The sequence below is a fragment of the Lithobates pipiens genome, unplaced genomic scaffold (genome assembly GCF_037356315.1).
Source record: "Lithobates pipiens isolate NorthernLeopardFrog02 unplaced genomic scaffold, aLitPip1_a1.2 Scaffold_22, whole genome shotgun sequence".
Classification (NCBI taxonomy): domain Eukaryota; kingdom Metazoa; phylum Chordata; class Amphibia; order Anura; family Ranidae; genus Lithobates; species Lithobates pipiens.
Window position 1 is genome coordinate 311,389,606 of NW_027507784.1, and position 16,602 is coordinate 311,406,207.

Here is a 16,602-nt window from a genome sequence, read left to right on the forward strand (position 1 = left end):
TGACACTTCCTGGTCTGGGGCGCACGCCGCTGGCAGCCCACTCCCTTTGTGATGCCCACCGGCACCCGCCAATTAGACAGTACACAGGCAGAACGGCAATCTGCCTATGTAAACAGGCAGGTTGCTGTTCTGATAGAAGGGAAGGTTTTGATCCTGTGTTCCTGCAAAACAGGAACATGGATCAATCCCTTCCCCCTGTCAAAGCACCTCCTACACAGTGAGAAAGCACAGACTAGGCACACAGTTAACCCTTTGGTCACCCCTGATGGTAACCCCTTCCCAGCCAGTGTCATTATTTATTATTGTTTAGCACTGATCACTATATTAGTGTCACTGGACCCCAAAAAGTGTCAAAAGTGTCAGTTAGGTGTCCAATTTGCCCACTGCAATATTGCAGTCCCGTTAAAAGTCGCTGACTACTAGTAAAAAATAAAAAAAATTAAAACGAATAAAAAATATATAAAAATATCCCATAGTTTGTAGATGCTATAACTTTTGCCCAAACCAATCAATATACGCTTATTGGGATTTTCTTTACCAAAAATATGTAGCAGAATACATATTGGCCTAAACTGGTGAATGCATTTTATTTTTTTTATTTTTTATTGGGTGTGTTTTATAGCAGAAAGTAAAAAATATTGAGGTTATTTACTAAAGCTGGAGAGTGCAAAATCAGGCTCACTTCTACATAGAAACCAATCAACTTCCAGGTTTAATTTCCAAATCTTAATGGAACAAACTGAGGTTAGCAACAGATTGTTTTCTATACAGATGTGAGCCTGATTTTCTGTATAAAAAAAACGCAGAGGTGGTCAAATACCAAGACAAAAAGCTCTATTTGTGGAAAAAAAGGTTGAAAATTTACTTTAGGTAAAACTTCGCACGACCACGCAATTGGCAGTTAAAGTAACACAGTGCCGTATCACAAAAAATAACCTGGTCATGAAGGGGGGTAAATCATCTGGCGGTCAAGTGGTTAACTTACGTTTAACTTGATGGGTTGGGAGAGTCCCACAATCTGCAGGGATAGAGCATACATGGGAGAAAATATACATGGGGGGGGGGGGGGGGGGGCTGTATTGTTGCATTGCTGGCACCTACATTGTTTTAGAGTAGGCTGCTAGGTTTTGGCAAAGTATGTCCTGGCCTGAGTTCCATTACTGGCTAATGTTGAACACATTAATGTCTAAGCCCAGATTTAGCACATGGTAAATGTGGCATATATTTCATCTGTATGAACATTGACAACAACAAATCCCCTTTTTTCTTTTAGTTCTTACAAACTGCTTATCAGTGAAGTGCACTCTGTGGTGAAGGTGTGTTCTATCCGAGATACTGGTGACTCCCTGCTGCCATTACTGCATATCCCAACTCAGAACCCAAATGATTATTATTCACTGGAGGACATTGTTGCTAATGGCCAAAGCCTGAATAAGGAAGTTATTAACATTCTGGCAGCTGTAAGACAGGTATGTTAATGTCATAAATATTATGTGTAGCAGATGTAGCACCCTGGTGTTTAGGCACGGTTGCTCCTAAAATTACCTGCCAGGTATAGCTGTCTTGGCTAATTGTTGAGGATCAATTGATTTCACTCTAAGTCTGTAATTGCTGCACTTCTCTCTTTTGCCACTAGGTGGCCGGGTACCTGGTGGTATCAGATACGAGAAGGGTAATGCAAGGTCAGATTATGGGTATATGGGGTATCCCAGCTAATGGGCAGGGGTTTTCTGGATCCCTTGGTCTGCTGGGAGAACCTATATATTTGGGTGGAGTCAAGTGATCGGGGGTTCTGTGCCACCTGGACGGCTGTCTGGGTGGACGTGTGTTGTATTGTCTGGGCTGTTAGGCCAGAATTTGGGCCTATCCCGGGCACATCTGGCTGCTAGGCTGTCTGAGGGCCTATCCAGAGTCAAGAGAGCAGCACAGGATTGGGATAGCTGCTTGCAGTCCAACCAGAAGTGACGGTTCTGCCGGCTGGAGAACCTCGTGGTCAGAGGTAGAGGGGAAGCTGTCGCCACTAAGGGACCATCCACCTTATTAACAGGGACCACAGTGAGTAACTGAAGCAAGTACCAAAGCAGAAATCTCACCAACCGGGGATGGTGAAGAACCAGGAAACTTCAGCGGTTATTAAGCCAGGGACCCAGCCAGCAGAGGTGACGCTTGCAAAGCAGCCTTGTGTGTCAAGCCAGGGACCGAGCAGACCAGTGGGGGTGAAGCTTGAGAAGTATTGAGAGTGCCAAGCTAGGGACCCAGCAGAGAGGCGGGGGTGACACTTGAGGAAGATACTACCGTGAAGATTGGAGGAGCTCAAGGGATTCAGTGGCAGTGAATCATCTAGTCTAGTGAGAGACCGGGAGCTCAGTTGGATTAAGAACTACAACAGGTGATTGTAGTGGAAGTGAAGGACCTGTTACACTTTGTGTTAGGAACTGTTAAAGACTGTTGCCATAGGAGACAGCATTCCTACACATGCAGATGAGGCGTCTTGCTAGATGCCTTTCCCTGCATTGCTGTCCTGTTGAAGTCTTGGAGTCTGCCAATTAATCTTGCAACTATCTAAGGGTGTCCGGGCCCTAACCCTCTCTCCCAAAGTTCTGTTAAGAGAAATAAAATCTCTTTTGCATTCAAGAAGTGTCTGGCGCCCAGTCAATGCATTACACCCTCTATGCCATGCAATCCACCATATACAGAAGGATGTCAGCTATCTCTGGCCCTGGAGGTTCTCATTAGACCAAAGGAGGCCTGGGACCTTGCTACAAGAAGGAAAGACATCATCAGATAGATTTGAAGGTATGTAAAGGGATCTAAAGTCTAGAATCTAAAATTCTCACTTGTGAACTTGAGTGGGTCTTCATTCACCTTGACTCATGATGCTGGTATACAGCCTCCCTGTCATCCTCCTGTACATGATATTTTCTTAGAACATTTGTCACTCTCTGCATTGCTAGCTGGCAAAACCTACCCAGTTCTGCTTCATTGCTGCTTACTTATGTGTTTTGTGCCACCTCCAGGCATGGTGCCCAGTACTCCTTTCTACTCCATGCAGGCACTGCTCCATTCCATTGTATTTTTTGCTGATTTCTTTCAAGCTCACAGATCTTCTCTTTCTGCATCATTAGACATGATTATGCCCCCCTGAGAGGGAAGGTCTATTACACCTTGCACTCAAGGTACTTCCTCAGTCCTGGGAATCAATTAACCTGGAAGACTGAGGACATCTTGTGGTGGAATGGGATTACTGCATGGGGACAGCACCAGGGAGGAGACAATTTTTGTTAAATTTTAAACACTGTATGAGGCTCATTTTTTAAAGGATAAGTTCACCTTTTTTTAAAATAAAAAATAATATGCACATTTGTGTAGGTAAAAAATGTGCATTTATTATATTTTTTCTTGGAGCCTGGAAAGCATTGAACCTGCAATCAGTAGATTGTGGGTGCCATGCATGACTCCTGCAGACTTGTAATTGTAAATATACAAAAAGGTTGCGCTGAAAAAAATACTAAAAATAAAAATAAACAATATAATGGTGAAGAAAAATAGCACCACCAAAAAGTGGATACAAAATGACTCAATGCCAAAAACAAATCCTGTGAAAGAAAGGCATCCTAAAACAATCCATGTTGCAAAATATCTATATATAAAGAATACATAAATACAAAGTGTCCAGAGATAATCCTGTGAAGAAAATCAATGAATTCCTGTGGTATATTATTCAAGTCCAAAGGGTATCCACAGCTCTTAATTGTTGAAAGGTCGATAATATCCACAATAATAGTGACTTTAATAAGTATGTCCCACCACCGGATGAGTGAAATAAGCGCTTACCAGATTACAATACTTTAATGCTTGTAGCTATCCCCAGTCTGGGTCCTTTCATCTGATGATGTGACGAACAATCCAGCCTTTGACCCACAGAGATAGCCCCCCAGTCTGAATCCAATCCCAATATCCTTCCACTGACAGTGGACACGATACAGCAGTACTGATGGGGTTGCGCTCAAAAAAAAGGAAAAGTGGAACAACCATAGGTAAAACCCGCAGGATATTTATTAAAAATAGCTAGGTAATATACTAGCCCAAATTAAAAACAAAAAGAAAAGTACAACAAACTTGCGGCCGGCTGGCTACAATACACATGCCCGTGCTAACAAACAACAGACGCATCGCACGGTGACGTCAGCACGTCGCACGGTCCTACGCGTTTCGTCACAAGTTTTGACGTCGTCATGGGGCATGGGCATTACAAGTCTATGCTAGACTTGTAATTGTATCTGTCTGCTTGTACCTCATACAGACCGTCAGATACGCGCTGATAGGAAGAGACGATGAACTACCAAGGCGCTCAACGGCACTATGGTAGTTCATTAATAAATACAAGTCAATAGCTGCAAAGGCTGTCGCTACTTGTAGTTTCCCTCCCTCCCTGCTTGCTGTCGCTAGAGGCAGCGGAGCAAGCAGTGGCTGCAGGAGTGGAATTTACCCTCTATCTGCTCCATATATTTACACTTGGGATTTATAGACCAACTGCAGGCAAAATTAGACTGCTTCATCTTATTAAATAATATATTAGCAGCTGACACAGCAAAAGATCAATTTGCAAAATATGAAAAACTATATATGTAAAAAAGTGCAGAGCTGATGTGATATCAGTGGAGTGAACAACAAAATGATATAACTACATACTCAGTACAATGACCTCAAATGCATAAAACAAGTGCTAATACAGTGCCTTGCGAAAGTATCCGGCCCCCTTGAACTTTTCAACCTTTTGCCACATTTCAGGCTTCAAACATAAAGATATAAAATTTTAATTTTTTGTGAAGAATCACCAACAAGTGGGACACAATTGTGAAGTGGAACGAAATCTATTGGATAATTTAAACTTTTTTAGCAAATAAAAAACTGAAAAGTGGTGCGTGCAAAATTATTCGGCCCCTTTACTTTCAGTGCAGCAAACTCACTCCAGAAGTTCAGCGAGGATCTCTGAATGATCCAATGTTGTCCTAAATGACTGATGGTGATAAATAGAATCCACCTGTGTGTAATCAAGTCTCTGTATAAATGCACCTGCTCTGTGATAGTCTCAGGGTTCTGTTGAAAGCGCAGAGAGCATCATGAAGACCAAGGAACACACCAGGCAGGTCCGTAATACTGTTGTGGAGAAGTTTAAAGCCGGATTTGGATACAAAAAGATTTCCCAAGCTTTAAACATCCCAAGGAGCACTGTGCAAGCGATCATTTTGAAATGGAAGGAGAATCAGACCACTGCAAATCTACTAAGACCTGGCCGTCCCTCTAAACTTTCAGCTCAGACAAGGAGAAGACTGATCAGAGATGCAGCCAAGAGGCCCATGATCACTCTGGATGAACTGCAGAGAACTACAGCTGAGGTGGGAGAGTCTGTCCATAGGACAACAATCAGTCGTACACTGCACAAATCTGGCCTTTATGGAAGAGTGGCAAGAAGAAAGCCATTTCTCAAAGATATCCATAAAAAGTCTCGTCTAAAGTTTGCCACAAGCCACCTGGAAGACACACCAAACATGTGGAAGAAGGTGCTCTGGTCAGATGAAACCAAAATCCAACTTTTTGCCCACAATGCAAAGCGATATGTTTGGCGTAAAAGCAACACAGCTCATCACCCTCAACATACCATCCCCACTGTCAAACATGGTGGTGGCAGCATCATGGTTTGGGCCTGCTTTTCTTCAGTAGGGACAGGGAAGATGGTTAAAATTGAGGGGAAGATGGATGCAGCCAAATACAGGACCATTCTGGATGAAAACCTGTTGGAGTCTGCAAAAGACCTGAAACTGGGACGGGGATTTATCTTCCAACAAGACAATGATCCCAAACATACAGCAAAATCTACAAAGGAATGGTTCACAAATAAACATATCCAGGTGTTAGAATGGCCAAGTCAAAGTCCAGACCTGAATCCAATCGAGAATCTGTGGAAAGAGCTGAAAACCGCTGTTCACAAACGCTCTCCATCCAACCTCACTGAGCTCGAGCTGTTTTGCAAAGAAGAATGGGCAAGAATTTCAGTCTCTCGATGTGCAAAACTGATAGAGACATACCCCAAGCGACTTGCAGCTGTAATCGCAGCAAAAGGTGGCTCTACAAAGTATTAACGCAAGGGGGGCGAATAATTTTGCACGCCCCACTTTTCATTTTTTTATTAGTTAAAAAAGTTTCAAAAATCCAATAGATTTCGTTCCACTTCACAATTGTGTCCCACTTGTTGGTGATTCTTCACAAAAAATAAAAATTTTATATCTTTATGTTTGAAGCCTGAAATGTGGCAAAAGGTTGAAAAGTTCAAGGGGGCCGAATACTTTCGCAAGGCACTGTATATGCATTTGTGCTCTGATATCTATTCACAAATGCATATATATTCAATGTTTTGCTTCACATTATTGTTTTTTCACTATTGCAAGTTAATGTTTGTTCACTTCTGTCTATGAAACTAAATGGGGATTGTACGACCTTTCCGTTATAGAACAGAGATTTATTTGCCATTAGCACTTGTTTTATGCATATGAGGTCATTGTACTGAGTATGTAGTTATATCATTTTTTTGTTCACTCCACTGATATCACATCAGCGCTGCACTTTCTTATTTATATGGTCTATAAATCCCAGCACCACCTATTGTGTGCAAACCCACTGCTACTTTTATTTCAACACTTTCAGACAAGGCCTTTTCTGGCACTTTTTGTTTATATGTAAAATTTGTATTTCTTTGCTAGAAAATTACTTAGAACCCCCAAACATTATATATATTTTTAAAGCATAGGCCCTAAAGAATAAAATGATGTGTGTTGGAATTTTTTTTTATGTAACATGGTATTTGTGCAGCAGTTTTTCAAACACAATTGTTTTGGGAAAAAAAATACACTTTTTTGAATTTTAATACACGAAAACACAATATAATACCCACTTGCTTGGCAAAATACAAAAAATAATGTTACGATGAGTAAATAGATACCAAACATGTCATGCTTTAAAATTGTGTGTGCCCGTGGAATAGTGACAAACTATGTACAGTTTATTATCCATACGTGATGCTTTTTTAACCTCCCTGGTGGTATTCCTGAGTGTGGCTCCGGGTGAATTTTCATTACCAAAAGCGGTAACCCCGAGCCACACTTGGGATCGCATCGCAGGATCCAAGCAAAGTTACTTACCTTGTCCCCAGGATCCTACGAGCCGTGTCCTCTGCCGGATCTATCACTGTGACGAGCTCCGTTCCCTGAGAGAGTTGCGATGCACAGGGATGGAGCACTAAGCCAAATTCAAAAAGTGAAAAATACATTACACATACAGTACACTGTAATCTTACAGATACATTACATGTATCACATTATTTCACATCCCCTTTGTCCCTAGTGGTTTGCCCAGTGCCCTGCATGCAGTTTTATATTATAAAAACTGTTCTTCTGCCTGGAAAACTGGAGATTGTCCATAGCAACCAAAACTGTCCCTTTACATCAAAAGTGGTTTTAGACCAGCTAGAAAACAGTGATAATAAATTAGAATCACTTGTAGAATTGAGCGATAGCAATTTGTGGGGAAATTCGTCATCAAACACTGAAAGTAATGACAGCGACAATTCTGCAACTAATCAATTTTCTGTGTTTTTTGTTTGATTAAATTATTGAATAATTTTTATTATTATTATATTATTATCTGTTATATTTATTTATAGTTATTTATTATGTTATCATTTATGATTTCATGTTTCAAACTTTATCATACCCGGGCTTTCTATTAGACTCTTGTTTGGACAGATTTAAGTGAGTTATTCCCAAGAATTTACAGGCCTACAATATAAACCATGCAAAACAATTTACCGCTTTCAGCATCAAAAATCTGACATAATCCTACCGCCAGGGAGGTTAAAGCATTTACGGGTTGGCAATTTAGATTTACACAGGAGATCTGGCGCTAGAATTACTGCCCTCTATCTGGCGTTCAGGGTGATACTTTACATGTGTGGGACGATATCGATGTTTGTGCGCTGGTGGGACAGATGTATGTGTTTCCCTTTGCAGGCAATCATTTGCCTATAGTTCTAATTGCATGCTATAGCATACAAGAAAAAAGAGAGAGAAGAAAAAAAAGAAAGTAAAAGAAGAAGGAGAAAGCAGGTAAGAGAAAACCAGAAGATAGAAACGAGAGAAAGTGAAGGAAAAGAAGGATGGGAAGTGGAAAGAAAGAGAGAGGGCAGGTGAAAAAAGAAGAGAGGAAATATGAAAAGAAAAATGAAAAAAGAGAAAAAGATATAAAAGGAAGGGGAAATGCACATTTACATTATATCTATAGCAGGGGTTTAAAAATATACACAAGAAAAATCACAGGGTGACACATGTAAAGACATTGCCCTCATTAGTGCAGCCTTAACCAAACATAAATAGCATTATACTAAAAATATTCCAACAAGATTCACAGGTATATTATGCAAAAGTTTCCCCACCTGTGCAAAATATTTGATCCATCACTATATAGCCCAAACTACTTCAGATGTTTCCAGTGTAAGGTACTGTTAATGGTATAGCATACAATAGCATTGTAGATAATTGTGCCCTTCCACCTTGTGGTAACAGTTTGGGGAAGTCCCTTTTCCATTCCAGCATGACTGTGCCCCTGGGTACAAAGCAAGCTCCGTGGTGGAGGAACTTAAGTGTCCTACACAGAGTCCTGACCTCTACCCTACTGGACACCTCTGGGATGAATTGGAAGACTCATTGTGAGCCAGGTCTTTTCTCACTGAGCAACATCACCTGACCACATAAATCCTCTTTTGGCCAAATGGGCACAAATTCTTACAGACATACTATAAAATATTTTGAACTCCTTCCCAGAATTGTGGAAGGTTTATATCCACAAAGGAAGGCTAGTTCCATAACAATGGTGGCAGGTGTCCACAAACTATTGGCCATATAGTGCAGATATTGAAATAAGATCATAGTTGTTATTTTAAAGAATCCATTTTTAATTTTCTCTAGGTTGGGGATGTAAAATCTTTTACCACTTCTGACAAAAGAGCAGGTCGGAGGTGTGAAGTCAAGCTGTTTGACTACTCGGTTGATTCATTTCCAATGATATGGTAAGTTTGGATTGCTACATGTATTTAATTTACTGATCTAGGAAACTATTGTACATAAAGTTTTGTGAAAATGCCGCAATGAAAAGAAAACAAGCGACTGAATCATGAGATGCATAAAGTACAGATTATTTCATTTCTACATTTTCAGCAATTTTATTGCTTCTAATAAAACCTGTGAATGTTGTAGCAAAATAGATTGATTCTCTTTGTTGAACTTTAGCTGGGATAATGAATCCATTAAGCTGGCACAAAGCTGGACACCAAGAGAAACAGGTAGTCTTTCCTACTCATTTCAACTTTTGTTCTTTGAACTATATACTGTTTTCTTTATATCAGTGAAAATATTTGAAAATATGTCTGTATTGTTCATTCAGCCCTGTGTTAGTTACCCTTATGTATTCTGTTTTAAATTGTGAAGAAATGCAGAAATATGTATAGGTAAACCATATCTGTTGTTAAAGTAGATGTAAATCCTCACTGAATAACATTTATTTTCCTAAAAACAAAAAGCATCATAAGCAAAATGTTCCACTTTTTCACTCTTTGTTACACCTCAGTGCTGCTGATGTCCTGCAGACTCTTTATAGCCACTTCCTTTCTGCATACATATATTCTAGCCAGGGACATACCTACAGAGGTCGCAGGGGTCACAATTGCAACCCGGCCCCATGCTGCAGATAGGAGTAGCAGTGCGACGGCTGCATATAGGGGAACCAATCTCTCTATTTTCCTCCTGCAGCCACTGATTTCCTGTGGCAGGGAGAGGAGGATATGTGGGCATTCAGCAGCTGCAGCATGGAAAATGGAGAGGTTGGTTCCTCTATATACAGCATCTCTTCCTATCCAGCTTCTTTCTGCTGCGCCCCCCCCCCCCCCCGTGCTCTCCATCCCCCGTCCCCCGTGCTCTTGTCCCCTGCAGCTCTGCCGTCTTCCCCCTCCTCTCTCCCACTGGCTGCTGCAGGGGATTTGTCAGGATGGAGAGCAGGGAAGGGAAAAAACTGACACCAGTGGTGGAACTACCAGGGTCACAAAGGTTGCACTTGTGACTGTGCCCTGGTGTTCAGCCACTGGGCTCAGAGGGAAGGGCCCATGGCCAGGGGTCAGGGGCCCTTCATGGTTTCTTTCACCAGGGCCCTGAAGGTTCTAGTTATGACACTGACTCCAGCGATAGCTGCATTCCATGTTTCAGGGAAGGTTTCTTGATGAAGACTAGAGTGGTCCATACCTGTGTAGTGAATGTTGAAATAGGTAGTTGTAGTCTACATTAGAAGACTGTGACCTGGTGACAATGCATGAGCAAGAATGGGAGACAGTGGCATAGGGTTGTCACCCCATAACAGAAAGTGCTTAAACAGGGACTTTATGGCAGCATCACCAGATATTATTTTAATGAAAGCTGCAGATGTAAAAATATTGAAAGTTACTTTCAAAACGACTTTTGAAAATAAATTGTGTAACGTGAGATGTGTATGTGTATAGGAGATTGTAGTGATTGGGTTTACACATACTTTGTAAAACCTGAACAAAACATTCTAATTTGCTCATTTATTAGCAGATCCACCTTGCTGACATAACCATATGTAGGACTGTTGTACAAAGGTGTAGCACTGTACTAGTTAGGCTGCTAGGTAAATTATAGTTTTTGGCTTGCTCTGTAATCAGAGGAGCAGTGATTTATTGCTCTGGTATGTTCAGGATTTCACAGGCTGGGAGTTTGATTGCTTCCCCCTGCCTCTAGAATAAATTTCTAGAGCTTAGGAAGGTAGAATTCAGATAACCAGTCTGAATTTTTATCAGGGCCTGGCCAATCCCTGGGAAGGTGTTCCCAGATGGTGGCTGGTTGCTGTTAAATAGCCTGGAGCCCTGAGGAGATTGTCTTTTCCCCCAAGTGGGGATGGATCTGTGAGCTGAGAGGGAGGTGATCTGCAAGCATCAGGGGGCTGTCTGCCCCCGTACACCTATGGACTGGCTGCTAGACTACTCTCCTTCTCTATCCATGGGATCTGTGAGTAGAGCCTCAATCCTGTGCAAAAGTTTGGTTTCCATGGTCTCCAGCTGTGGATGCTTGAACTGTTCCAGCCTGCCTATTTATGCTACAATCTGTCTTGACGTCCCTAGCTGCAAAAATACAGACTGTTCTAGTTTACATCCTTGTGCTATATGTTCCTGCATGGTCTTCAGCGGTGCATCCATGGACTGTCCTGGTCTATAACTACTCATGCTATATGTTCCTGCATGGTCTTAAGCGGTGCACCTATAGACTGTACTAGTCGAACTGTCCTTGTGCTACTGCCACTGATAAAGAAGTGTCCCCTGCAAGTTGTGCTGGGCACATTTTCGAGAATCCCACAAGTCCCTACCCTCTCCTGTTTCAGATTTTTCAGCAATAAAAGACATCCCCTAGACTGCTTTCTGAGCCAAAGTGAAGGGACTGTTGCTGTGTGCCTAGCTGCTTTTGCACTGTGTGGGGAAAGAACCAGTTAAAATCAGCGATCCCTATGGGGTATCTCTACATAGACATCTTCCCCTAAGTTCCACTGGGGAGTAGGGGAAAGACATTTCATTTTTTTTTGCCTAGCTATAGTTCTGCTTTAAATAGCCACAGTTTTTTTTTTTTTTTGATAGTCCAATATTTATCTGGTCACATTTTTGTTATACTGGCCCCAAACTAAGTTTACAACATATAACGGCAAAAGGTGAAATGTTATTATTTAAACAATCATGTAACTATGTTAACCTTTTATTATATTTAGTATTATTTGCATCAGAGGTACGCGTAAATTATGACTCATTTCGAAATTCAATGGTTGCAACTGTGGTGTCGAAAACCATCTTCACCCCAAATCCAGGTAAGAAGGGATAACTGCTTTGCCCCAGTAGGACAGATCCTGCTCTGCTTTATGGGTGGCTGGGAGTAAACAGACTCCGCTGTCCAATTACACTCAGCTTCTTTCAATCCAGTCCACGTAAACGGGCACAGTCACCCTCCATTTTTTTTTTAGCAAGCCTGATTGGACCCAGAGGTAGGCGGGTATAAACGGACTTAAGGAATGCGCAGACCTTCCCGATCAGGTCCGCCTGGAAAACTGACAGACCTGATCAGATTGCCTGTGTGAAAGGGCCAATACATGAACCCTTTAAAAGTTTTCAAATGCCAGGAGGCGGGGCAGGGTTTTTGATCATGTGATTTATTAATAGGAAAGCTTTCCGTTAGTCACAGGGAGCACGCAGGGCTGGGTGTGCTAATTGATGCTCAAATATACGGCTACTCGGCACCAAGGCCCAGCTGCAGAGAGGCTGCATATTTTCGTACTGTCGATGCTTAGGGGTTAAAGGGTTTTCATTCCAACAATTAAAAGCAGGTTTATAAGCTTTATGTAATTATTATTTGTTTATTTTTATAAAGATATACCGCAAGCAAATGACTTATTGAATTATGCCAGAGAATGTGCTGAGAACGAAGCCTTTGTGGAAGCCAGCGAGGAGACGGCAGCAGAGTCTGTAAATTGTAAGTAGATAAGGCAATGCTCTAATTATATAAGTGTCTCTGATACTCTATTTCTAAGTCAGTCCAATTTACTCACTGTAGATATTATACTTTTCACAGAGACACCTTGACTGTTGTAAGGGATTTTGACATTGCTTTCTGCAAAGGGCCTAATTCATCAAATCGTTATCAGAGATTACCAAGCCCCCACTGCATTTATCATGTGTTGACACAGCAAGCCTTTTACATGCTTTTGACACCTATTTAGCAGCTAGCTGAGTTTACCTTTGCCTCAAGAATTACAGAAAATCAGAAGTTTCTCAAACGCTATACAGGCACTGAGCATTGTAGTTCGGGGAGTGCTTCTATTGGGTTCTATTACAGGCATCAGGAAGTGACTACAAGTTTCCTTGACTGCCAAATATTGCTTGCAAATCAAAGCACAGCAATGCAATGCAAATGTCTCAAACACAAATACATTTGCAAAATTTAGCAAACCAGTAGCACAGTAGTGATATCAACAAATCTCACTTCCAATCTTCTGAGATTAGCAGTCAGAGGCCCTGGCAGTAGTGCCATAGATCTGACTTATTTTTCTGCAGGAATTCAAGACAAGAGATGCAGTATATATTTCAGGTTACTGCTTAGTGACTATTGATACCTCTAATGCCACGTACACACGATCAAACAAGCGGGTGGAAAAGTCCGGCAAACTCAAGTCCGCCGGACAATCCCCCCGTGTGTAGCCTCCGGCATACTTTTTTGACCTGAAAGTACGGCGGACTTAGAAAGTAGTTTTACACTCCAATCTTCCTGCCGGACTCGCATTTCGGCGGACAATCCGGCCGTGTGTATGCCAGTCCGCCGTACTTTTGAAATGAACTGACTTTTCCCGCCCGGAGAAAAGTCCGCTCATTTCGAGCGGGTCTCCAGGTAGGCGGGGCCCGCGAGGGATACGTCGCTGGCCCCGCCGCCTGGTATGGACTTAAAGGGGAACCCCAACGCCGAAAAAAATCAGCGTGGGGGTCCCCCCAGGTCCACATCAGACCCTTGTCCGAGCACGCTACCCAGCCGGCCAGGAAAGGGGGGCGAGCGAGCGCCCCCCCTCCTGGGCCGTACCAGGCCGCGTGCCCTCAACAAGGGGGGTGCCTTGGGGAAGGGGCCCCCCCACCCCAAAGCACCTTGTCCACATGTTGATGAGGACAAGGGCCTCTTCCCGACAACCCTGGCCGTTGGTTGTCGGGGTCTGCGGGCGGGGGGCTTATCGGAATCCGGGAGCCCTCTTTAATAAGAGGCCCCCCGGATACCGGCCCCCCACCCTATGTGAATGAGTATGGGGTACAATGTACCCCTACCCATTCACCTGTAAAATAAAGTACAAAAAAAAAAGAAAAACACACAAGGGTTAAAATCGTTTATTGCACAGCTCCGGGGGTCTTCCGTCTTCGGGGGTCTTCTCGCCGGACTCCTCCGCTATATTCTTGTAGCTTTTTTACTAGCGGAGGAGCCCGGCTTTCTTCCTCACCGCCGCCCTTCTTCCGACTTCGGGGGTCTTGTCCCCCTCTTCGGTTCTTCTGCCGGGCCACCGCGCCTTCTTCTAGCTCTTTTACCTGAGCAGTGTGTGAGCTGCTCAGGTAGTGTATAGGAACAAGATCCTGTGCCTGCCGCTGTGAGTGCCGTCTGGGAGGGAAGCTCGACTATCCTTTGGACCATACTGGAAATGACAGGTGTCCTTAGGGCCACACATCCGATCAAATCCCGCTGTAGCATGGTACGTTGCCTCAGCTTGGACCCTCCCCATGGCACGCCCCCAACGTGTTTCACTTTGCCCTCTGGAGCTTACTCATGGGGATAGAGTCTCTAGGTGGAAGAGTGGCGGTTAAATGCATCATCGCGATGAGACTGCCACTTATCATTTTACAGCAGGATTTGATTGGATGACACTTGGGACACCTGTCATTTCCAGTGACTTGGTAAATTGTTACAGTTGGCCTGGAACAGGAGTTGAAATCTTTTAAAGGATAAATGCACTTTAACCACTTGCTGACCAGCCGCTGTCATTATACTGTGACAGGTCGTCTCATCACCACAAATCACCATAGCTGTACGTCAGTCCCTTTATCAGCTATAGCAGGCGTGCACCGCCTCCTTAATAGAAAAAAAAGAAATAATAATAATAATGCCATAAATCTATCCCCTAGTTTGTAGATGCTATAACTTTTGCGCAAACCAATAAATATACGCTTATTGCGATATTTTCTTTACCAAAAATATGTAGAAGAATACATATTGACCTAAAATGATGAACACTTTTTTTTTCTTTTTTTTTACATTTATTATAGTAAAAAGTAAACAATATATATATATATATATATATATAATTTTTTTAAATTGTCGCTCTTTTTTGTTTATAGTGCAAAAAAATAAAAACTGCAGAGGTGATCAAATACCACCAAAAGAAAGCTCTATTTGTGGGGAAAAAGGACATACATTTTTTTTTGCGTACAGTGCCAAAACGACCGCGCAATTATCAGTTAAAGTGACGCAGAGCCATATTACAAAAATGGCCTGGTCATTAAGGGGGAAAGTCTTCCAAGGCTGAAGTGGATAAAACAAAATGTATTTAATTTTTTGCCTTTTCCCCAGACCTAACCAAACCACTCTCCAAACCAGGACTTACAAATGCATAATTAAACCAATCCGATGGCTATGATTCCACTGTTTGTTTACATCCAAATCTTCTTTGTCTTGGCCACACCTGTGCAATAAACCCCCATAGAAGTCTTTGGCACTGTAAGGTTCAGACACAGTCTGGATAGCAAAGACTTGTGGCGATAGATGTAAACAAACAGCAGTGCCACATTGGTTGGATTGAGTTAAGTATGCATTTCTGGAGGGGGGGCTGGGATAGGTCGCGGGAGGGCAAAAAGAATAGGTATACTTATTCTATCAATGGAGACATCCGTTCTGGTGGCATCTATCTAGAAAGGATTTCCACTCACCTGGACAAGATTTTTATTCACTTTATTCACCTGTTGCGTTGTGGCAAGAAGCGACAGTAAAATCTCCCCAACAGGACACTAACATAAGAAAAACACATTGAAAAAAATTCCCATTCTATCCAAGACGTAACTGGTTTTAGATTTAGATTTTTAAGTTACAACTCAAAAAATATTATCATATGACGATATATAGTATTCGCTAAATATGCACAGCTAACTGCTCAAAAGTTTTTCTGGCTGTATTTAACAAAAACTTTTAGAAATCTAGTCTCAACCAAACTGCTAATATGCAAGAGTCGGGGAAGACAGCTGTTGACATGATGAAAAGGACACGCAATCTCTATTTTTTCTTTGTTATTCGTTCTCATATATATGATGGCTGTATCCATATGCAATCCATAAACAACTTCTTTAATTTCACATAATGGGTTGATTTTCTAAAATGACACCTGAAGTCCTCTGATTCCCTATTTGAACATGGGGCCGTTATCCTGTGTATACCTTTTTTATGGCCTGGGGAGTTCTCGTTTTCTAGTTGCTACATTTTTTGGTATGCCTCAGTGATAACAGTAACGTAAGTGATTTTCTCTTTGCCCAGAGTTGCTCTTCAAAGCTGAATTCCAGGTATGTTTTTTTTTATTCTGCATATTTACATTGGTCAAGCTTGGACCAATGTAAGTATACATATTAGTAAACTGCTTGCTGTGGGGGCACTCATGGGATTGGCCAGATATCTATGGGGGCATTTGGCAGGTGCAGGATCCAGGAGCACGGGCAGAGGACCCAAGAAGAGAAAGATCGAGGCTACTCTGTACAAAACCATTGCACAGAGCAGATATCTATACAATGTTTGCTATTTATGTAGCACCCTTCCAGATAATGTATGCACATTTAGTTTATTAGGGGTTGATTGTTTTTGTCTGCTCAATTTTTCTTAGGCTGCTAGCCTGATTACTTCCCCCTGCCTTTTGGAGGATTCTAGAATCACAGTG

At 42.2% G+C, this 16,602-nt stretch overlaps 1 protein-coding gene across 2 annotated transcripts in view; it reads left to right on the top strand.

Annotated features, from left to right (window-relative positions):
- MEIOB (meiosis specific with OB-fold) overlaps positions 1-16,602 on the top strand; it is a 97,673-nt gene that overhangs the window by 70,283 nt on the left and 10,788 nt on the right. Inside the window, exons 5-9 of one of the 2 annotated variants that reach the window (XM_077449389.1) lie at positions 1,274-1,469; positions 9,021-9,121; positions 9,342-9,394; positions 11,875-11,970; positions 12,528-12,629. In XM_077449389.1, the coding sequence (XP_077305515.1) occupies positions 1,274-1,469; positions 9,021-9,121; positions 9,342-9,394; positions 11,875-11,970; positions 12,528-12,629 (548 nt within the window). The remainder of the gene's footprint in view (positions 1-1,273; positions 1,470-9,020; positions 9,122-9,341; positions 9,395-11,874; positions 11,971-12,527; positions 12,630-16,602) is intronic. The other variant, XM_077449390.1, reaches the window with a different exon arrangement.